Source organism: Hyperolius riggenbachi, chromosome 1 (assembly GCF_040937935.1).
Source record: "Hyperolius riggenbachi isolate aHypRig1 chromosome 1, aHypRig1.pri, whole genome shotgun sequence".
Classification (NCBI taxonomy): Eukaryota; Metazoa; Chordata; class Amphibia; order Anura; family Hyperoliidae; genus Hyperolius; species Hyperolius riggenbachi.
The window spans coordinates 209,199,865-209,223,663 of record NC_090646.1 but is presented as its reverse complement, the minus strand read 5'-3'; the positions used below and the strand labels follow the sequence as shown (position 1 = coordinate 209,223,663).

Below are 23,799 nucleotides of genomic sequence, written 5' to 3'. Positions count from 1 at the left end.
TTCCAAGATGGTCACTGCTTGCTGGAGGAAGTAAACTCAGCTGTCATGTGACAGCCCAGCTTTCTCCGATTGGTAAAAAGACAGTTTAATTGGCTCCTTATCTGGTGATCACTGTGAGTCAATCACAGTGCTCACAGAATGGCCGCATTTAAACAAGGCTCTGGTCCCTAAGGGGCCAGAGGCCTTGCCATCGAAAATAGGTTAAACAAAATATATTAACAAAAATGTGCATTCTAACTGTGGAAGAAGTAAGGATACCCTACCTTTCTAATAGCTAGTGTTACCCCCTTTGGCTGAAATAACTGCAGTAAGTCATTTCTTGTAGCAATCTACTGGTCTCTGACATCAGTCAGAAGAAAGTCTTCCCCACTCCTCAGTGTAAAATTCTTTCAGCTGTGACACCTTTGAGAGGTTTGATGCATGTACAGTCCGTTTCAAGTCACCCACAGCATCACTATTGCAGGACTCCCCATTTCTTAGTTTCCAGTCAGTTCTTTATGGATTTACTGGTAGCGTACGTACGAAAAGGGCGTCGGGAAAAAAGGGCGCGTGGTATAAACGATAAATGGAAAATATCGTTTATAGAAATATTGTGTAGAATTTCGTTTATAAATAGTGTTTTAAGAATTTATAAATCACTAAATAATGTGTATGAGATCGGCAATTCTTAAAACGTTAATCTTCCCTATTTGTAAAGTGAAACTTATATTTACGTTTATTAAAAACCCTCCCTGTACCTATCCCTAACCCCTAGACCCCCTGTTGGTGCCTAAACCTAAGACCCCCCTGTTGGTGCCTAAACCTAAGACCCCCCAGTTGGTGCCTAAACCTAAGACCCCCCAGTTGGTGCCTAAACCTAAGACCCCCCTGTTGGTGCCTAAACCTAAGACCCCCCTGTTGGTGCCTAAACCTAAGACCCCCCAGTTGGTGCCTAAACCTAAGACCCCCCTGTTGGTGCCTAAACCTAAAACCCCCTATGGATAATAATGTTTTACAGACATTAATAAATAAAAAATGTAAAGCAAAAAATGTAAATTATTTTTTTGGGTGGATAATAATGTTTTAGAAATAGTGATTTAGTATCTTCATAAACGTTATTCGTCACGGGCTCATTTTGTAAACTTAAATCATCACAAACATAGTTATAAATCCTTAAAAATCTCCGGGCGCCGTTATAAATCCTTAAAAATCTCCGGCGCCTTTTTTTCCCTGTTCAGCGCCCATTAAACGATATTTATAATGGAAGTGAATGGGGCGCCCTTTTTGTCCACTTGTCTCATGCGCCCAAATCTACTGCTTCCTTACTGGTATGCTTTGGGTCATTGTTGTGCTGCATTGTCCAGTTCTACTTCAGCTTTAATCTGTTTAGAGATGGTTTCAATTGTTCCTCAAGGACCCTCTTATACATGTGGTAGATTCTATGATGGTGAGCTGGGCAGGTCCTGCTGCAGCAAAGCATCCTCAAACATAAAACATCCACCTCCATTCTTCATAGTTGGTATGAGGTTCTTTTCCTGGAATGCTGTATTTAGTTTACTCAAAAAATTTCCTCTGTCCTGGTCTTTGTCTATGTATATCTGTCCCAACCTTGACAAAGGGAACCGGATTGGCCCTGAAACGATCGTCGGTGTACAGTCAGGTGCTTATGTGTGTGATGGGACAATAAATGGTACACTGTTACTGATCAAGTCTGTTTGTGGATTTCTCCTTTGATCTTCTGGTTTACAATTACCTTGGCATCTTGCACGGTGTGCGATTCTTCTTTTTTACATCGTTTTTTTTGACTGTAGACTCATGCACTTTTACATCAACAGTAGCAAGAGCCTGCTGTAGGTCCCATGATGACATTTTAGGGTTTCAGAGACTTCTTTTTAGCATCTTCCGGTGTATTGTCATGGTGAACTTGCTTAGACAGCCAGACTTGGGCATGTTGGCAATTGTTTTTAAAAGTCCTCCACTTGTAGGCTATTTTCTGCCAGGGTACCGCACACTACATACTTGTGCAGAGTGCAATACCTTCCATGTAACGTGCAAGGTACCTAGGTAGCGTGGGTCATGCTAACTGCTAATTGCTATACTGTACATTGCTTAATACACCCAATTGTAGCAAATATCTCCTGAATGATAATTTGGCACATTGCTCCACCCTGTGTGCTTCTCCCTTGCCAACTAGAAATTGGACAGGACAACGTTGTTGCTATCTCTTTTCACTGGTGATGATTTATCAAGACAAGTGCAAACAGCTGAAGCAAATCTGAATACTTGTGTCATTGAATCGCTTAAAGGACAACTGTACTGAGAGGTATATGGAGGCTGACATATTTATTTCCTTTTAAACAATATCAGTTGCCTGGTGGCCCTGCTGGTCTATTTGGCTGCAGTAGTGTTTGAACTACACCAGAAACAAGCATGCAGCTAATCTTTTCAGATCTGACAATAATGTCAGAAACACCTGATCTGCATATGCTTGTTTAGGGTCTATTGCTAAAAGTATGAGGGGCAGAGGATCTGCAGGATAACCAGGAAACTGGTATTGCTTAAAAGGAAGTAAATATGGCAGCCTCCATATACTTCTCAATGCAGTTGTCCTTTAACTGCTTCCAGACCGCCTATTGCAGGATTACGGCAGGACAGCGGCTCTCTCATTCCTCCGTGATGCATATGTGCGTCTTCTCACAAGGAACGAGATTTAATGGGCGTTTGCGCTTGCACCCGTCAGTAAACACGGCAGGCCCCAGCGATTAGCCTGCCAGAAGAAAAGGAGGTATAATTAATTTGGGTGCTAAGATGTATGACTGAGCAATAAACCGTTAAAGTTGTGAAGTGGCAAATTTGTAAAAAATGGCCTGTTCACTTGGGGGATATAAATCTCTTGGGCTCAAGAGGTTAAAGCTTATTGGCTGCTCTATAACTTTTGGTACAATTTACTTTTGTTTCTCCAACAAGTATTTATTAAGATATTAAAAAGCAAGGAAAAAACTATATAAAGGCAGCCATACACTGCCCAATTTTTTATACATGATGTAAACAATCATAATTTGTTTGATATTGATTGTTTATCACCATGCACCAGGTCCCTATACATGGGGGTAACCCAACTTCCTGGTCAACATAGCCGATTTTATACACACATAATCATACCGTGACAGACTGAATATCAGATTGAATTTGATATTTGAGTTCTTACTGAAAGAATGATGATTGCTGCAGTGAAAAATGTAATGCAGGGTTGTATCTGTTTTTTCTAAATGATGTTAAAAAATACAACTAATCATAGGACCTTGAGGAAGTTAGTAGCTGCGAAACATAGGGCAGGTATTTTTATTGATGTAGTGGTAAATACACTTAGTCTAGGTGCATGTACAGTGCTATGATAAGCAAGGTAAAACAATAACACAGTAGAGTCTCAGTTACTGATGGAGATGGGCTGATGCTGGATAAGTGTGCTTACTGGTTGCTTGAGGCTTAATGTTAAAAATAGGTCTAATACAGTACTATACCCTACTCTATATAACTACCATGAATATCATGAACTCTGTATTAAAGGGAGTCTGAAGTCATGAAAAAAACAAAAACAGATACTTACCTAAAGAAAGGGAAGGCTCTGGGTCCTCTCACAGTCCCCACGGTCCAGCATTTGACCCCCATTAGCAGGCTCCAACCAATGGGTCAGAGACTACTCTCTGCTACTGCCCGAGGCTTTGGGAGTCTTAGGGAGCTTGACCGCTCCCAAAGATGGGCTGCTCCATACTGCACATGGGCGAGCACGCTGTCTTGCACATGTGCAGTACGGAGCCGGCAGTCTTCAGGAGAAATCAGGCTCCCGAACACTGCTGAAGGCTCGCGCAGCGGGAGATTTGAACTGAGGATCCAGTGCTGGAGCGTGGGGACCGTGAGAGGATCGGGAAGGCTCATTAGGACCCAGAGCCTTCCCTCTCCTTAGGTTTTTTTTTTAGTTTTTAAAAAAAGACTTTAGACTCACTTTAAATGTTGAAATACAGTAATTAAAAGTATAATAATCTTGGGGGAGCCATGGAACACAGTGAGTTTTAAAGTGGACCTCTCTGAACTCTTGCACATGACAGAAGGAAAACATAGAAAAATGCACCCTGTATGTACAATATTTAGAGAGTTTAGCCTGTCTAATTCCCCCTCATTTCTGTCCAATCACAAGTTGTAATTTGATCTCTTCCCCGTGTCACCTGACTGCCTTGGCAGCTAAGGCAGATAAGCTCATTTGAAAGCACAGGATGTTAACAATATGTCTGCTTCCATGAAAGCAGGAAGTAGAAACAGTGCAGGTTTATTTCAGCATTTGTATCTGCTGTAACAAATGTTTTTCTTTAAAGGTTATTATGCTGCTGCGTATCTTTTAAAGCAGAGAGGCAGTTCTGAGTTCATGTGCGCTTTAAGTTCCCCGCTTGCCGCCTGCTCGCTACTCTGCGGGGAGGGAGGGGGGAGGAGGGGAATCCGGCCACCTATTGATGTACAGTGTATGCTGGCCTAATGCAGCCCATGGGCCGTAGTTTGCCCAGTGCTGTACTAGACGTTTGGTCATATCTACACGTGATATACGGTAGGCATTAAAACGTTGATTAAATTCGATCACCACAAAAAACACCCCATTTTTTAGTGCTTTGCTTCAGTAAATGACTGTTAATATATAAATGTAACCTTTACTTGTCTGATATATTTTGACTCCTGGATAGTTACAGAAGATGTGTATAAACATATCTTGCAGAGACTTGTGGCCCTTACTGAACAGGAAGTACAAATGGCTTGAGTATAATCCATAACATCAGTCTGTCATGTCTGTAGACTGTGGAGCTTCTCTTACCGTAATACTATAACCAACAAATCAATGTGTGCATCTTACTGTCAGCCAGTAGTGATTGATTTTAAAGCTGAGCGTGTGTGTGTGTGTGTGTGTGTGTGTGTGTGTGTGTGTGTGTGTGTGTGTGTGTGTGTGTGTGTGTGTCTTATATGGCCTATTTAACCACTTGAGGACCGCCCCCAGCCGTTGGGCGGCGGCAAAGTCCGGGCCCAAACGACCGCAATACGCCCATCGGCGGGGGCGGCTGCGTGGGTGGCTATGCGGCGATCGCGTCATTCGTGACGCGATCAGCCGCCGGGGACTGGCTCCGCCCACCGCTCGTAGTAACCCGCCGGCCGTTCGGAAGCGCCGGCGGGTTACTAGCACCCGGATCGCCGCATGGAAATTGTATAATAGGCTTTGTAATGTATACAAAGCCTATTATACTGGCTGCCTCCTGCCCTGGTGGTCCCAGTGTCCGAGGGACCACCAGGGCAGGCTGCAGCCACCCTAGTCTGCACCCAAGCACACTGATTTCCCCCCCCCTGCCCCCTGATCGCCCACAGCACCCCTCAGACCCCCCCCTGCCCACCCCCCAGACCACTGTTTGCACCCAATCACCCCCCTAATCACCCATCAATCACTCCCTGTCACTATCTGTCAACGCTATTTTTTTTTTATCCCCCCCCCCTGCCCCCTGCCCCCTCCTGATCACCCCCCCACCCCTCAGATTCTCCCCAGACCCCCCCCCCAGACCCCTCCCCCCGTGTACTGTATGCATCTATCCCCCCTGATCACCTGTCAATCACCTGTCAATCACCCGTCAATCACCCGTCAATCACCAGTCAATCACCCCCTGTCTCTGCTACCCATCAATCAGCCCCTAACCTGCCCCTTGCGGGCAATCTGATCACCCACCCACACCAATAGATCGCCCGCAGATCCGACATCAGATCACCTCCCAAATCCATTGTTTACATCTATTCTCTCCTCTAAACACCCACTAATTACCCATCAATCACCTATCAATCACCCCCTATCACCACCTGTCACTGTTACCCATCAGATTAGACCCTAATCTACCCCTTGCGGGCACCCAATCACCCGCCCACACGCTCAGATTGCCCTCAGACCCCCCTTTATCAATTCGCCAGTGCAATATTTACATCTGTTATTCCCTGTAATAACCCACTGATCACCTGTCAATCACCTATCAATCACCCCCTGTCACTGCCACCCATCAATCACCCCCTGTCACTGCCACCCATCAATCAGCCCCTAACCTGCCCCTTGCGGGCAATCTGATCACCCACCCACACCAATAGATCGCCCGCAGATCCGACATCAGATCACCTCCCAAATCCATTGTTTACATCTATTCTCTCCTCTAAACACCCACTAATTACCCATCAATCACCTATCAATCACCACCTGTCACTGTTACCCATCAGATTAGACCCTAATCTACCCCTTGCGGGCACCCAATCACCCGCCCACACGCTCAGATTGCCCTCAGACCCCCCTTTATCAATTCGCCAGTGCAATATTTACATCTGTTATTCCCTGTAATAACCCACTGATCACCTGTCAATCACCTATCAATCACCCCCTGTCACTGCCACCCATCAATCACCCCCTGTCACTGCCACCCATCAATCAGCCCCTAACCTGCCCCTTGCGGGCAATCTGATCACCCACCCACACCAATAGATCGCCCGCAGATCCGACATCAGATCACCTCCCAAATCCATTGTTTACATCTATTCTCTCCTCTAAACACCCACTAATTACCCATCAATCACCTATCAATTACCCCCTATCACCACCTGTCACTGTTACCCATCAGATTAGACCCTAATCTGCCCCTTGCGGGCACCCAATCACCCGCCCACACCTCAGAACGTCCTCAGACCCCAGCCCTGATCACCTCGCTAGTGCATTGCTTGCATCTATTTCCCCCCTCTAATCACACCTTGAGACACCCATCAATCACCTCCTGTCACCCCCTAGCACACCTACCCATCAGATCAGGCCCTAATTTGCCCCGTGTGGGCTCCTGATCACTCGGCCAAACCCTCAGGTCCCCCTCAGACCCCCTTCCGATCACCTCCCCAGTGCATTGATTGCATCTATTTTCCCCTCTAACCGCCCCCTGAGACACCCATCAATCACCTCCTGTCACCCCCTAGCACTCCTATCCATCAGATCAGGCCCAAAACATCCTGTCATCTAAGAGGCCACCCTGCTTATGACCGGTTCCACAAAATTTGCCCCCTCATAGACCACCTGTCATCAAAATTTGCAGATGCTTATACCCCTGATCAGTCATTTTGAGAAATTTCGTTTCCAGACTACTCACAGTTTTGGGCCCGTAAAATGCCAGGGCAGTATAGGAACCCCACAAGTGACCCCATTTTAGAAAGAAGACACCCCAAGGTATTCTGTTAGGTGTATGATGAGTTCATAGAAGATTTTATTTTTTGTCACAAGTTAGCGGAAATTGATATGTATTGTTTTTTTTTCACAAAGTGTCATTTTCCGCTAACTTGTGACAAAAAAAAAATCTTCTATGAACTCACCATACTCCTAACAGAATACCTTGGGGTGTCTTCTTTCTAAAATGGGGTCACTTGTGGGGTTCCTATACTGCCCTGGCATTTAAGGGGCCCTAAACCGTGAGCAGTAGTCTAGAATCCAAAGGCCTCAAAATGACCTGTGAATAGGACGTTAGGCCCCTTAGCGCACCTAGGTTGCAAAAAAGTGTCACACATGTGGTATCGCCGTACTCAGAAGAAGTAGTATATTGTGTTTTGGGGTGTATTTTTACACATACCCATGCTGGGTGGGAGAAATCTCTCTGTAAAAGGACAATTGTGTGTAAAAAAAAATCAAACAATTGTCATTTACAGAGATATTTCTCCCACCCAGCATGGGTATGTGTAAAAATACACCCCAAAACACATTATACTACTTCTCCTGAGTACGGCGGTACCACATGTGTGGCACTTTTTTGCACCCTAAGTGCGCTAAGAGGCCCAAAGTCCAATGAGTACCTTTAGGATTTCACAGTTCATTTTGCGACATTTAGGTTTCAAGACTACTCCTCACGGTTTAGGGCCCCTAAAATGCCAGGGCAGTATAGGAACCCCACAAATGACCCCATTTTAGAAAGAAGACACCCCAAGGTATTCCGTTAGGAGTATGGTGAGTTCATAGAAGATTTTATTTTTTGTCATAAGTTAGCGGAAAATGACACTTTGTGAAAAAAAACAATTAAAATCAATTTCCGCTAACTTGTGACAAAAAAAAAAAATCTTCTATGAACTCACCATCCTCCTAACGGAATACCTTGGGGTGTCTTCTTTCTAAAATGGGGTAATTTGTGGGGTTCCTATACTGTCCTGGCATTTTAGGGGCCCTAAACCGCGAGGAGTAGTCTTGAAACGAAATTTCTCAAAATGACCTGTGAAATCCTAAAGGTACTCATTGAACTTTGGGCCCCTTAGCGCAGTTAGGGTGCAAAAAAGTGCCACACATGTGGTATCGCCGTACTCAGGAGAAGTAGTATAATGTGTTTTGGGGTGTATTTTTCCACATACCCATGCTGAGTGGCAGAAATATCTCTATAAATAGACAATTGTGTGTAAAAAAAATAAAACAATTGTCATTTATGGAGATATTTCTCCCACCCAGCATGGGTATGTGTAAAAATACACCCCAAAACACATTATACTACTTCTCCTGAGTACGGCAATACCACATGTGTGGCACTTTTTTGCAGCCTAACTGCGCTAAGGGGCCAAAAGTCCAATGAGCATCTTTAGGCTTTACAGGGGTGCTTACAATTAGGCACCCCCCAAAATGCCAGGACAGTGAACACACCCCACAAATGACCCCATTTTGGAAAGTAGACACTTCAAGGTATTCAGAGAGGAGCATAGTGAGTCCGTGGCAGATTTCATTTTTTTTTGTTGCAAGTTAGAAGAAATGGAAACTTTTTTTTTTCTTTTTTTTGTCAGAAAGTGTCATTTTCCGCTAACTTGTGACAAAAAATAAAATCTTCTATGAACTCACCATGCCTCTCACTGAATACTTTGGGATGTCTTCTTTCCAAAATGGGGTCATTTGGGGGGTATTTGTACTATCCTGGAATTTTAGCCCCTCATGAAACCTGACAGGTGCGCAGAAAAGTCAGAGATGCTTGAAAATGGGAAAATTCACTTTTTGCACCATAGTTTGTAAACGCTATAACTTTTACCCAAACCAATAAATATACACTGAATGGGTTTTTTTTTTATCAAAAACATGTTTGTCCACATTTTTCGCGCTGCATGTATACAGAAATTTTACTTTATTCGAAAAATGTCAGCACAGAAAGTTAAAAAAATCATTTTTTTGCCAAAATTCATGTCTTTTTTGATGAATATAATAAAAAGTAAAACTCGCAGGAGCAATCAAATAGCATCAAAAGAAAGCTGTATTAGTGACAAGAAAAGGAGGTAAAATTCATTTAGGTGGTAGGTTGTATGACTGAGCATTAAACCGTGAAAGCTGCAGTGGTCTGAATGGAGAAAAAGGCTCTGGTCCTTAAGGGGCGAAAAGACTGTGGTCCTGAAGTGGTTAAAAACACCAAACTGTCTATGGGTTCAAACCTGTTTGCTTCATGCAGATTATTGTAAAATAAGATCATCTCTAAATTGGCATACGATAGTTTCGCTTTCCATTTGCAACTAAACATGGGCAAATTGATTCACCAGTTTCAAGCACCACCCCAGATAATTAGTGACTAGTTGGCCCGATTCCTAGACCAAGTCTTTACAGGTTTTTTCCCTGCTCCTTATGTTAATATGAACTCTTATCTCCTTCAGCCTCAGATGCTTCACAGAATGGAGGCAGTGAGAAAAAAACGAGGTCTCCTCCATATGCATTGAAAAATATTGACGGCTTTCTTTTGGGTCACTCACAACTGGTTTTATTTACAAAGGGGCCAGAGAATGCTAGAGAACATAAGCGGTGTTGCAAGCGTGCCATGCCTAGCTTAACACAGATCATTTACATGGACAAACAATGTCAATACTGATACACAGTCGGACTGCACGGACTGTACAATGTACATAAAGATTAAACCCTGAGCTAAACTCTGTACACACGATAGGTGAGACTCAACCAAGGTGGCTGATACTGACCACCTTTGCCACGAACCCAGCGTGTGTACGGCAGCCCTGACCCTGTTCAACCACTCGGCCATTGGTCCGTCCTGGCAAATCACTTTGGCCCAGTGATGGCTGAGAGCATTGTTCTCCCCACATGGCATCACTCCCACATTGCTCTACGCCCCCTGCATAGATCAAAACATGTCACTTGCAAGCCAGTGACACGTCTGCATAGCCTCAGCACTGCATTGATCCCAAATCCCGCTGGGTCATGAGACTGGTCAACAGGGAAAGATTGGTCATCAGGAGGAGACTGGGCTAGAGAGCCCCTAGGCTATTCTTTGGCTGAATTGGGCCAGTACATCTGTGTGGGGCAGGAGCAACATAAACTAAGAAATATTAGTTATAAAGTCAGTACATGTAAAGGTCACAGTGTATATTATGCAAATAATTGTATTAAGTGGTGCTATACACGCACCATTCAACACCCAACTCTTCCTAAGTGAGTCACCAAGGAGGTGCTGGGTGTGTGGTGATTGGTCCTCAGTACATGTTTCTTTCTTTACAGTGTGAATTGTTTTTGTATTTACATTTGATTCTGGACACTGGCTCTTGTGACAGAAGGAGCATAGTCCATTTATAATATGTAGTAAGTGTGCTCTGCACAGTGCAGAATTTTAGTTTGGCGAAGAGAGAGACAGATTTAAACTGAAAACAAGGGCATCTACACTTTACAGAGTAGATGTAAAACATTTTTCAGAAATGTGTAGATCTGTTTTTATCCATCACGTCTTTGTTGGATGTCACTAAACAAACAAATTCTGCTGTCTGAGGTCCCAGAGGTTTAACAATGGATGCCCAGGCCCCCCAGCTGATTATCCTGGGGCACCCTTTCAGGTGATGCTGCAGTTTTTTCCCAGAATTTTTTTCCAGTTTTCCAGCCAGGTGGTATGAAAAAGTATGGACAAAGCACAGGGCACATACACATTCAACATTTTTATTTAATGACAAAATAGTATCAGTTGACAAGGACAAGCAATACAACCATACATACCCCTTTAAAAACAAAATGATAGCAGCATGTTCCATAGTGACATGACAGTTTCTGGCTGGAGTGCACTCCTATAACCGAACTGAACCTTACAATCTTCAGGCCCAATTTAAATTTTAGCAGCAAGCGGTGAGCTGACTCCAGCTCACCTGCCCACTCACGGATGCCCTTCAGCCTAATGCACAGCGACTTCAGCCTAATTGCGGCAGTGGCTGGATCTAGCTGGAGTCAGCTTGCCGTTTTCTGCTAAATCACCCTGTGTCTCTTGCTTACTGCTGATTCCCCATGGGGGCGGAGAAAATACCTGATAGGGATACCAGCAGGAGACAGCGCCATTAAGGAGCAATGCAAGTTGCACTGCGAGGTGCTTGTACCATCGCCACTGCCCAGTACTCTATGCCTAACAGTGTGCGGGGAGGTTTGACACAATTTGTGTCAGTAATGGCTGCGTAAGGGGTCACCCAGGGGCGTGTTTATTGCAACACGCTTCACTATGGAACTGTGTCCTGTCTAAATTAACCTACCGGGATGTCATGGTCGGCAACATATTTAAATTGGGCCTGAAGATTGTAAGGCTCAGTTCAGTAATAGGACTGTTCTCCAGCGAGGAACTGTCATACCACTATGGCCCATTCTGCTATCATTTTGTTTTTTCAATTGATACTATTTAGTTGTTAAATAAAAATCTTTAATGTGTATAAGCCCTGTGCTCCCTTAAAGTGCTTTGTCCATGTAGGTTTGTTTACCACTTGCTGTTCCCAAGGCAGTATATCTCTGCCCCGCACCTTTACTTCCAAATAAAATATTGGCGCCATACATTGTCATATATTGTACTAGGGAAATATTTTAAACGTTGCGATAAACGGAACAAATGGGCTAATAAAAGAACGTTTTATTTTGAAACTATAATGACCAAAAACTGAGGAATGGTTTTTTTTTTCAATTTTTTTCTTATTATTCCCATGAAAATGCATTTAGAATAAAATAATTATACTGTACCACACAAAGAAAGCCTAATTGGTGATGAAAAAACAAGATATAGATCATTTCGTTGTGATTAGTAGTGATTATTGGCGAAAGAAAGGGAGGAGCGGTGAAAATTGCTCTGGTACTGAAGGGGAAAAAAGTGTACAATTTGCTGAGGTACATTTTGGTGAGGTTGATATTCCGTATCTTCTATGGTTTAGGCATGAAAAAGTAGCCTGGTCGGCCAGATAAGGGAAATTTGGTAGTGGAGTAAATTAAATGTGCACTATTTTCATTAGATTAAGAAAATCCCCCCTCTCCCCAACATAATTAGGTAGATTCACATCTCCCAAAAATCATCGCCTCAAAAGGTGGGGGTTAGGTAGCTTGATCCACACACAAAAGTATTGGGTGGACAGATGTGCCCACCGATACTAATAGGTATGCCCTCACCAGTTTGATGCAGTCATTGGTGCCTCCAGTATTAGGTAGCCACATGTAGGCCCCCCTCCCCCCCCCCCCCCCTCGTGGGCAGCAAAAGCTGTTCCCTAGTATAGGGAGCCCCAGCATAGATAGCCAAAGGTGTCCCCCCAGTATAGATGGCCCCCAGCATAAATAACCAAAGGTGTCCCCCAAACTCCTGCTTGTCAGTTTCACTTACTCATGCCTACTAGCCCTACGCAGGTCAATTGATATGCCTTGATAGGCCTAGCCACTCAATCGCTATTGCATTAGAATTGGATTTGAAGTTAATAGACAGTGTGTGCTGTAATTGGAAACCCTCCCATTGGATGGTGATGGTTATGTCATGTTGTAACTACAATTACCATTCATCTGTGTGATAAATGTCCCAAATACTGGAACTATATGATTTAAGATCCAGGATTGTATATATTAAGTTGCAGAAGTCTTGCATATTGTGATACCAGTTTTGACTATATAGACTGCGGTGCTTCACCTTGTATTTGGGTCTAGTAACCAAAAGGCTAACTTTGCTGACTAGCAATGTTTTTATGGCTGTTGTACCACAGTAATGAATAATGTATTGCCTTTTTATCCTTTTTGATTATGAATAAATGAACTTTAAAACAATATCTGGGTGACACGATTTTGCTCTTTTGATGTAATTAAAGTACTTTTTGCCTTTCACATGCAATACGCAAGCTGACAAAACTGAAATTGCATTCCAATGGCAAGATAGAGATATCTGACATCACCTTTTTATATTTTACAAAGATACTGAATGTGTGCTTTTTGTTTCCTAGGAATGTGTTAGATTTCAGCCAACTAGAGAGCATTAGGCCCGGTTCACATTGGAGTAAAAAACGGTCCATTTAGTTTAGGGCTGTGAAGTCAGAGTCGTGGAGTCAAAGCAAGTTTCATGGGAACCTCAAGTTGGGAAAAAATGCATCGACTCCGACTCCTAATACATTTATACTGTAAAGAGAAAATATGATAAAATTGTCTATTTCTCAGATAATACTCATCATAGGTAATTTATATATACACTAATAGTAGTGCTTAGTCCACAAAAATGGAAAACAAGTCAAATCAAAAAACAAATTATTTGTGCTGTTATAATAAAGCGGTCACCATATTTTTAAAGTCAGATATACATATCTGATTATGACTGTATATCTGAAATGTACACAGGAATCTTTTATATATAGTAAATAACATCTCTGCTGTAAGAATAAATAAAGAATGACAGGTTAGAGTGTCAGCTTTTTGGGCTGGAGCTTTCTGTTCCCAAAAGCAGATGCCATTGTAATATAGCTTTAAAATTCCAAAACTTTGGCAGTACTGTAATGAAATGAATTTTATGTTATATACTTTCAATTAACAAGACTATCATATGCAAATTAGAGGAGTCGGAGTTTGAGGAATCAAACTGAGGAATCTGAGAATTTTTGTACCAACTCCACAGTCCTGGTTTAGCTGACCATAACAGAATGGACCCTAACGGAGTTGAATGGATCCTATTTAAAAGTGAATGGGAACCGTGATAAAAAAAAAAAGCCAGATAAGCATATAGAGCCTTCCCGTTCTTTTCACAGATCTCTAATTCCAGCGCTGGCTCCCCCAGTAGCAGTATACTTTGTGCCGCTGAATGGGGGTTTCTCAAGTCTCCGGGAGCCCAAGTGCTCCCCAAGACGGGTAGCTTCGCACAGTGCCTGCACTAACACGCTCCCTCGCACGCTCACATAGGAGCAGGTAGTACTCCTGAAGACTTTGGAAGCCTCCCTCAGCGGAGGATTTAAACAGAGGAGCCAGAGCTTAACGGAGGGGACCGGGAGAGGAGCGGAAAGGCTCTATAGGACCCAGAGCCTTCCCTCTCCTTAGGTAAGTATCTGGTTTATTATTTTTTAAAGCTTCCTATTAGCTCTAATTAATAAGATCCGTTCACATTGCTCCGTTAAAATGGATCTGATCGCAAATGGACCGCAAGTTTGGGTCTGCAAGGATTTTTCCAGATTGACATGTCTGGCGCATTAACTGCGCACTAACCGAACAGAGGGTGTGCACAGTAAACGGTTACGATTGGATGATGGCCCCCATACATGATCAATCTTGATTGTGTGTACAATTGGTAAAATAAAAATATCGATTTTGCGCTGGAAATAGGGTAATTTCACTGCCACCAATACGGTTATTTGTAAGCCTAACTAGCAAATCGACAAATTATTTAAAAAAGACAAAGCGGTAGTATGTTTCTTCGGAGGGCAGATTCTTGGTAGCAACAATCAGATTACCAGGACAGGCGCAAGACTGAATGTTTCAATTGTTAGTTTTTTCTTAAACTATACACACAAATATACTTTACAACCAACAGGTAAATATACCTGTCAGTCAGAAGAGATTTGATTGATAGAAATGGGTAGACATGAAAAGGAAATGGAATGTCTTATAATACAGTTCAAAATACTGTTATTGGTAGTTCAGGCAGCAATGAAAAGTCCATGCGGCAATGAAAAGTCCATGTGGCAATAGAGTCTTTATAAGAGGTAATCCAAGTGGGTGATTTAACAGTGTCCAGCTGTCTGTCAATTTATGGTATTTCAACGTCAGATTAAAGGTACAGGAATTTGCATAACCAATATTACTAAAATGATTATGATTCACAAGAACTGATGCAGTTCTCTCTCTCTCTCTCTCTCTCTCTCTCTCTCTTTCTTTCTTTTCTTTTGATAATGTTGGTGTTTGAATGTGGTGATTAGGAACTGTCACTGTAAAATGAAATCAAATAGGACAAAACATTATATTTCAATATTTCAGATTCACTAAATAGACTACTGGAGCTATACCCATGGCAGTTTCTGGGCTATAGAACTCCAGGGCAAAGGTCTATAAATTGCCCTACCCTTGCTGAATTGGGCACACTATCACAATGCGGTAGCCAGAGGTGCCCCCCAGTATTAGGTAGCTCCCAATATAGCTAGCCAGAGGTGGCCCCAGTATTATTTAGCCAAATGCAGCCCCCCAGTATAGGTAGCCAATTGTTCATTTTAGCGCGAAAAGTGTCGATTGCACACAAAAATTGGCAATCGCGCTCAAACGCGAAAATGCGCACGAAAACTGCCGTGATATGAATTATCACGGTTTAGTGAATCAAGCCCTGTGTGTCCAGTTAAAGTACTACTGCTTCTGATAATATATTACTTATGGACACTGGTAAGGATCTGAATCCATACATTTAAATGATCACTGAATATTTTTTCATTCAGATACAGCTGTTTCCTGTAAACAGGGTTGGTTTTAAATAGAAGAGAGCCCTGGGAAAAAAATTGTGTGGAGCCCCTTACTGTACTGACAGTAAACTTGTGACCTCTACAGTTCCTGAACCACGTTTGGTGCCTTGGGCTATTGCCCAGTTTGACCCTATGCAAACACTAGCCCTGCCTGTGAAAACTTGCATTCCTTGCCTTTTGAGAAAGAATAAGAAATAACTCAGGTTAAGAATGGCACCATAAGCTGACTGAGGTCAGTCATGACAACACTGCTATCACTTATAAAAGAAGAAGCTAATCAGGAATGCATCTAAAAAGAGAGTCAAAAGTGTTGTTATCTAACAGCTATTAGCACAAGAAATGTATCTAAATATGTTTTAGAAAAAATAATAATGCGGTAATTAAAACGTAAAAAAAAATAAAAATGTAGAGATGTCTTATTAGAGTCTTACCTTCCTGATCTGTTCTACCCTGCTTATTGTGTAGTTCTATGTTTAACCATTTCCACATACTCCGCAGTGTCGTAATGGAACTCTGCAGAGTTGTAGCAGCAGTTCTGGCCACAAAGAGTTAATTGAACAGCAGGAGAGAGAAGGTCAATGTAAGAAGGTGGGTGGTCATGTGTCCTGTCCTGGGGAAGCAACTCCTACTGTCCAAGCAGCTCCACACTTTGTGCACAAAATCTACAAGTCATGTGAATAATTTTTCTGAAGGGAATTTCTATTGCTGCCTTAACCACTTACTGCACCTAGTGCAGTATATGCACGACCTGGGAAACTTCATCTGACAATTAAAAAAATACATAAGGCCCGGTTCACATCTGCGTTTTTTTGCGGAGCTGGACGTACGGATCCGGCCATCAGGATCAGGAAAAACTGTCAGTTTTTACAGCCAGTGTGCTGTAAACTGTCAGTTTTCTATTTGTTACTATGTAGCTGCAAAACCTTCTGTTTCCGTTACGCTGAGCAAAACGGTCCGGGAAATTAGGTCCTGCAGCATTTTTTTGTCCGTTCAGTGGAACGGACCATGGAACCGTACAGCTGGTTCCGTTGGCAAATGCAGATGTGAACCTTAGGGACTGAACTTTTTTAATATGTATGTCAAGAGGGTATATTACTGTTATTTTTTAATTTATGGGCTTGTAATTAGTGATGGACACAAAACTGAAAAAATGCACCTTTATTTTCAAATAAAATATATGTGTTATACATTGTACCAGGGAAATATTTTAAATGTTGCAATAATCAGAACAAATAAAATTTGTAGGTTTAATCCACAGTAGAACGTTTTATTTTGAAACTATAATGGCCTAAAACTGAGAAATAATTAATTGTTTAAAGTTTTTTTTCTTCATATTCCAATTAAAATGCATTTAGAATAAAATAATTCTTAGCATAATGTACCTCCCAAAGAAAGCCTAACCAGTGGCAAAAAAAAAACAAGATATACTGTAGATCATTTTTTTGTGATTAGTAGTTCTGGTAATTAAAGGGATACTGTAGGGGGGTCGGGGGAAAATGAGCTGAACTTACCCGGGGCTTCTAATGGTCCCCCGCAGACATTCTGTGTTGGCGCAGCCACTCACCGATGCTCCGGCCCCGCCTCCAGTTCACTTCTGGAATTTCTGACTTTAAAGTCAGAAAACCACTGCGCCTGCACGCCCGTGTCCTCGCTCCCGCTGATGTCACCAGGAGTGTACTGCGCAGACACAGACCATACTGGGCCTGCGCTGTGTGCTCTTGATGACATCAGCGGGAGCGAGGACACGGCAACGCAGGCGCAGTGGTTTTCTGACTTTAAAGTCAGAAATTCCAGAAGTGAACTGGAGGCGGGGCCTTGAGCATCAGTGAGTGGCTGCGCCAACACAGGATGTCTGCGGGGGACCGTTAGAAGCCCCGGGTAAGTTCAACTCATTTTCCCCTGACCCCCCTACAGTATCCCTTTAAGTTATTGGCGAAAGAAAGGGAGGAGTGCTGACAGGTGAAAATTGCTCTGGTCCTAAAGGGGAAAAAACCCTCAGGTCAAGTGGTTAGAATGGAAACTGTGTGATTAAATTGGATCTGAGATAAACTTTTATTCATTGCATAATTTTGTTCCTTTCATATAGTTTATAGGGCATTCCTCAAGCCAAATACTTTTTTTGTTTTGTTTTAATACTCTAATTCCCTATAAACTAAACAAGCCATGCCCACAGCTCCTTTTGTGCCTTGGCACTGTAGCAAGGGTTTATGGGAGCTCAGTCTGGGCAGGAGGAGGAGGAGGTTACTAGCCATTGATTTCAGAAGCAGAGGGGAGGAAGGAGGAGGAGAGGGGACTGAATGCACACACAGGCAAGCTGATAGCATCTCCAGTCCTCAGCCTGTGACAATGTGACAAACAGAACATGGCTGCCCTCATTGTATCACAGGAATAAATAATCATAAATGTTTGATGCTGTTTGCAGCTAGATATGCTGTGTAAACTATCTAAACTTTAGATAAGATATATAGACAAGTTACTTGTTATAGTTAGTTTCTCATCTCAGATCCGCTTTAATAGCACAGTTCCTATTCATAATTACTGACAATGAAAAATGTGGAAGAGTAATTGACCTCTTCCATGAACTTAAATTTATTGGCACTAACCATTCCTGCCACTGATGCACATTGCTGACTATACCATTGGGTTAGATCTGAAGTGGCCTCACTTGCCTGACACCCTCTTTGTGAGAAGCTTCATAGATAGCACATAGGTAGACAGACAGCCTACATAATGTATTGATTTCATTAACAATTATTTTATTTCTACACAGGTAACTGTGAGTTAACCCACCTCTTAATATACTCAGGTTGTAATGCCAGACAGACGGACAACTATGGCCAGGTAAGTGACCAGCAATAACAAATAATACAGAAACAGATTGAAGCACCATTATGGTAAGGCTGGAGGAAGAGCATGGAGATTATAGGAGTTGAACTACCTGAGACGTATAAGACACATATAAGACACATAAGAGGTCAGTCAGTGACTGCACTGGAACGTTCCTTCTTCAACTGAAATACACCATTATGTGAGACTAGTCCTTTTTTTTTTTAGATATAAAGGCAACATTACATAAACTGCTAAGATACAAACTAATATTAATTTAAGTACTTCCTTGTGCTTGTGCCCAGTGAACCCCCATCCCCCAGCCACGAACCCACCAGAGCAGTGGCATTTAAGGAGGTAGTGCAGAGTCCTGGGTGTCAGTGTGCAGGGGGAGTGACAACCAGCCACCATGCAGCCGCAGTGTCCCGGCCTGTGGCCATGTGCAGAGTATATTGCGCAGCTGGAAGATGTGTCGATATCTCACCTGCTCCCCAGAGTCTTGCAAGCATGTCAGACTTCCTGTCACAACTCAGCTCTTCCCCTAGTGCTGGCATCTCATCCTGCACTCGCATAATCACGTGATGCAGGAAGAGTTACTAGGCAGTAGGGGAGAGCTGAGCAGTGACAGGAAGTCAGGAGCCGGTAATATAACAGCATGTCATGTGCTATACTTTGCATGGCTACCAATAAAGAGGGCAATTATACCAGTGTTAGTTTAATGGTTAAGGGCTCTGCCTCTGACACAGGCGACCTGGGTTCAAATCTCGGCCCTGCCTCTTCAGTAAGCCAACTCCTATTCAGTAGGAGACCTTGGGCAAGTCTCCCTAACACTGCTACAGCCTATAGAGCGTGTCCTTGTGGCTGCAGCTCTGGCACTTTGAGTCTGCCAGGAGAAAAGCGCAATATAAATGTTCTGTGTGTGTTTGTATACCAGGCTACCTATACTGGAGGCAACTACACCTGGCTACTTATACTGGGGGCAACTATTCCAGGCTACCCATACAGAGAGCAGCTACACCTGGCTTTCTATGCATCAAGGGGTACTTGAGATGATGTTACCAGCATAAGGGTGTACTTGCTCAACATAGTCACTAATAAAGGGGTACATGCTACAATAATTTTGAGAAACCCTGGTTTAAAGCTGATGGGATCCCATATTTAAATAAAAAAAAAGTCAGATACTCACCTAAGGAGAGGGAAGGCTCAGTCCTAATGAGCCTTCCCTCTCCTCTCCCGGTGCCCTCGGTGCTGCGTGGCTCCCCCTTTCACATCCCCCACCGAGGGGACTTCGGAAGTCTTCGGGAGCCGAGTCCTCCCGAAGACAGGCGGCTCCATACTGCGCACACGAGAGTGCATCATAGAGGGCGCTCGCGCGTGCGCAGTGCAGAGCGGTCGTCTTCGGGAGCGCTCAGGCTCCCGAAGCATTTCCGAAGCCTCCCTTCGGCCCGGGAAACAGCTGTATATGACCGAAACGGTCAAATACCGCTACGGGGGAGCCAGCGCAGCAGTGGGGACCAGGAGAGGAGAGGGGATGCTCTATGGGACCCAGAGCCTCCCTCTTCTCAGGTGAGTATCTGACGTTTTTATTTAAATATGGGTTCCCATTCACTTTAACAGGTCTTTAGTGTAGTGCAGTCCAGTAGTTACCATATATACTCCTGCTATAGCATGCCTTTTACTAAAATACATGTCTGGCTCATTTAATATTAGTTTAAATATACTTTGTTATTATGAAAGTGAGAGTATGATGGCCATGAAAAAAGTGCACATATTAAAGTCTTTGCACAGGGTGCCAATTGGCCTAAAGGCAGTCCCTGGTGCTCTTTTTGTAATTACATCCTGTGAATATATACAGTATTGGAATAGGATGTGCCTGCACCCAATCATTTTGAGCTGCTGAAAGGCAACAAATCCCGATCTTTAATACGCAGTACAGCAAGTATGTATATTACTGTCGTGGGAATGTATTATATCAGGAAACAGGGCCAATTGTGCCTGAAACCACAAAGAATGTTCGCTATGTGTTTTGAGCTTGTTCATACCAACTTTAATTTGACTTTTAAAACAGCAACACTATAAAAAATAAAAAATAAATAAAGCTGGAATGTGCTTTAGAAGAAATAAAATCTCTATATATTGTAGCATGCAAAGTGTTGAAATCACTTGCTGGTATATGCTGACTGCACATTCCTTGGCGATCTGTGCAGCATATACACAGAACTCTTGCAGGATCCAGACACCACTGTGAAAGGATAGAGAGAGGAGTGTTCAGTAGCAGGCGATAATGGTGCGATAATGGAGCGATATGGATGCAAAAACCGTGCGATAAATGGTCGATAGTTATGCGGTGTTAAGGTGGCCATACACTGGTCGATTTGCCATCAGATTCGTCTAACAGATAGATCCCTCTCTGATCGAATCTGATCAGAGAGGGATCATATGGCTGCCTTTACTGCAAACAGACTGTGAATCGATTTCAGCATAAAACCGATCACAATCTGTGGAGCTGCCGCCGCCTGCCCACCAGCTGTACATTACCTGATCCGGTCGGCGCGACTCCCCGGTCTCCGCTGTGTTCTTCTCCGCGCTGGTCTCCGGTTCGGCTGACTTCATTGAACTTCCTGTCCAGGGGAAGTTTAAACAGTAGAGGGCGCTCTACTGTTTAAACTTCCTGCCGGGGCAGGAAGTTCAGTGAAGCTGCAGCCCTGGAGCCCAGAGCGGAGAAGAAGACAGCGGGGACCGGGGGAGTTGCGCCGGCCGGAACAGGTAATGTATTGCCGCTGTATTGCGTCGGTCGTCGGGCATTCCAACACCGCTATCGGCGCACTCCCGACCTGCCGGCGATCGAGAAAAATCTTACGCACGAACGGATCGACAGGAATCGACGGGAACAATTGATTTTGGAAGGAAATTGATCGTTCTGTCAGCGTTTGCGTGACGATTTTACAGCAGATTCGATCACAGTCATCGAATCCGCTGTATATCGGCGGGAAAATTGTTAGGTGTATGGGCCCTTTTAGTGATTTGCATGCAATACTTTGCCTCTCTGGATAATGGAAGTAAAGGATTGTGGGTAGGAGGAGGAGGTTATTACCAGCATGTGACCGCAGAGGGTTTCCCTCCCTGTTTTTTGACCCTCTCCTTCCATTACAAATTCCTCCCTCCGTTCTGCATATTAAGCATATTAGGCAATATTAGGCATTTACAATATTAAGTGGATGGGAGAAACGGAGGAGGTATTTGGATACATTTTCACACTCACTCCCGATAAAAAATGTATCCAGATTCTTCCTTTGTTTCACCCATCCAGTTAATAAAGTAAATGTCTAATATTGCTTAATATGCTAAATAGTGTAAATGAGCTGCTCTCTGGTGCCTAAAATATGTACAGTATAAGCTGTTACTCTCTGCTGCTAGTAAACTAGCTGCAGAGTGAGCTGCAGCAGCTGTGAGAAAAAACAGATATCTCCAGGTACATTCAGGGGATAAATAGATGAAAAAATAATGAATGGACACACACCCTTTTTTCCCTGGTGAATTGTGATTTTGAGAAAAAATAACGACTAACGCCTATTTATCGCATGGATTTCTCTCTGTCCATATTTCACCCTATACTTCTGGAGAATTGCTATTTGGAAATATCACAGGAGGTAAATTACCTCCCATGATATAAATAGGTCGGTAACCACTGGTGAATTGAGGCCATAGTCTATGCTGAGATACTGCATACCTATGCAGCATGATTTCTCTTAGAATCCTACTGCATTGCTCCCAACTGTCCCTCTTTTGGAGCCCTGACCCTCTGTCACTCTTTCGTCTCCTCATTTGTCCCTCTTTCAGGACTTTGTCGCTATATATATATATATATATATATATATATATATATATATATATATATATATATGCTAAAAAAATGTGTTTGATTGACTCTAAACTTTATCCCCATCCTTTAAATTTATATATTACTAATTTTAAAATGTCAATATGAAGGAAAATGAACCAGAATAGAAAGGACCAGTGTGGTTTGAATTATAAAACAACATATTTTTCTTGTGAAAACTTTATGGTATGTGTGACTAGGGGTGTGACGGGGTGTGATCAGGGGTGTGGTAGGGGCGTCCCTCTTTCTTAAGTGTCCCTCTTTCTCATCTCAAAAAGTTGGGAGGTATATCCTACTGGATGGAGTAGTGATGGTAAAACGTAATAGTGCAAATATGCTGTACTGGTCTCGACCTTTGTCACAGCAGTGCCTGGGTGAGTTGTAAAGTGATAAGCTAACCATGACCTAAGGACAGCCTTTTAGTGGTTGAGGCGAGGATATTTAAACACAACTCCAACTAAAACTGGATGACCTTGTATTTGTCTCCCTAATATGCTTTAACTAGCATCTTTTGTCTTTTATGCGGTATTTAGAATAAAAAACAAGGTGTGGTGTGTATAAATACACTGGCAGGCATTTACACATACTGTTTAAGGTACCCTGTGCCAAAGTGGATTGAGTAATATTTCCAGTATATTGTTAAAGCTGAACTACTGTAATCCAAACCACCCTAATGTTCTCAGCTGCAATCATTTTTTAAAGAAGGTCATGCTGTATATATTGGATAAGCTATTGAATAAGAATAACAATTACATTTTATAATAAATAGTTTTCTACTTCACTGCTGGTATGTGTAAAATTTCTCAAACTGCTTACCATGTATTCTTAAAGAGAGCCTGAGGCAAACCTTGGGTGAAAAAAATGAAATGCTTACCTAAGGAAGGGGAAGCCTTGGATCTTCCAGAGGCTTCTCACACTGTCCTCTGGACCTCTGCCGCTGCCTGAGATCCTTCGGAATATCGGGGCCACGTTCCTCTTCTGGCATTAACAGGGCAACCCATGCGAACACGGCGGCGTCTGTGCAGTAGCACGTAGCCGCTCATGCACGAGTGGTTACAGCTTACTGCACAGGAAGAGGAGCATGGCCCCGATTTTCTTGTTGGAATTCTTTGGGGGGGGGGGGTGTAAAAGGGGCTGCGCTCTGCAACAGTGGACCAGAGGATGGCGTGGGAAGCCTCTATAGGATCAAGAGGCTTCCCTCTTCTTAGGTAAGTATGTGTTTTTTTACCCAAAGTTCGCCTCGGGCACACTTTAAATATACAACATTTCGAGTATGAATTGAACATGCAACCTGAATAACCAGGAAAGGGTGGGCAGCATACCCCCCCCCCTTCCCCTAGCGCACCAAGCCATATGCCTTA

The 23,799-nt window shown here is 43.1% G+C and overlaps 1 protein-coding gene across 1 annotated transcript in view; it reads left to right on the top strand.

The window, feature by feature from the left end:
- Positions 1-23,799, top strand: part of LOC137571199 (uncharacterized) — a 104,890-nt gene that overhangs the window by 7,522 nt on the left and 73,569 nt on the right. The window contains exon 3 of the mRNA XM_068280027.1: positions 18,503-18,573. Within this exon, the coding sequence (XP_068136128.1) occupies positions 18,503-18,573 (71 nt within the window). The remainder of the gene's footprint in view (positions 1-18,502; positions 18,574-23,799) is intronic.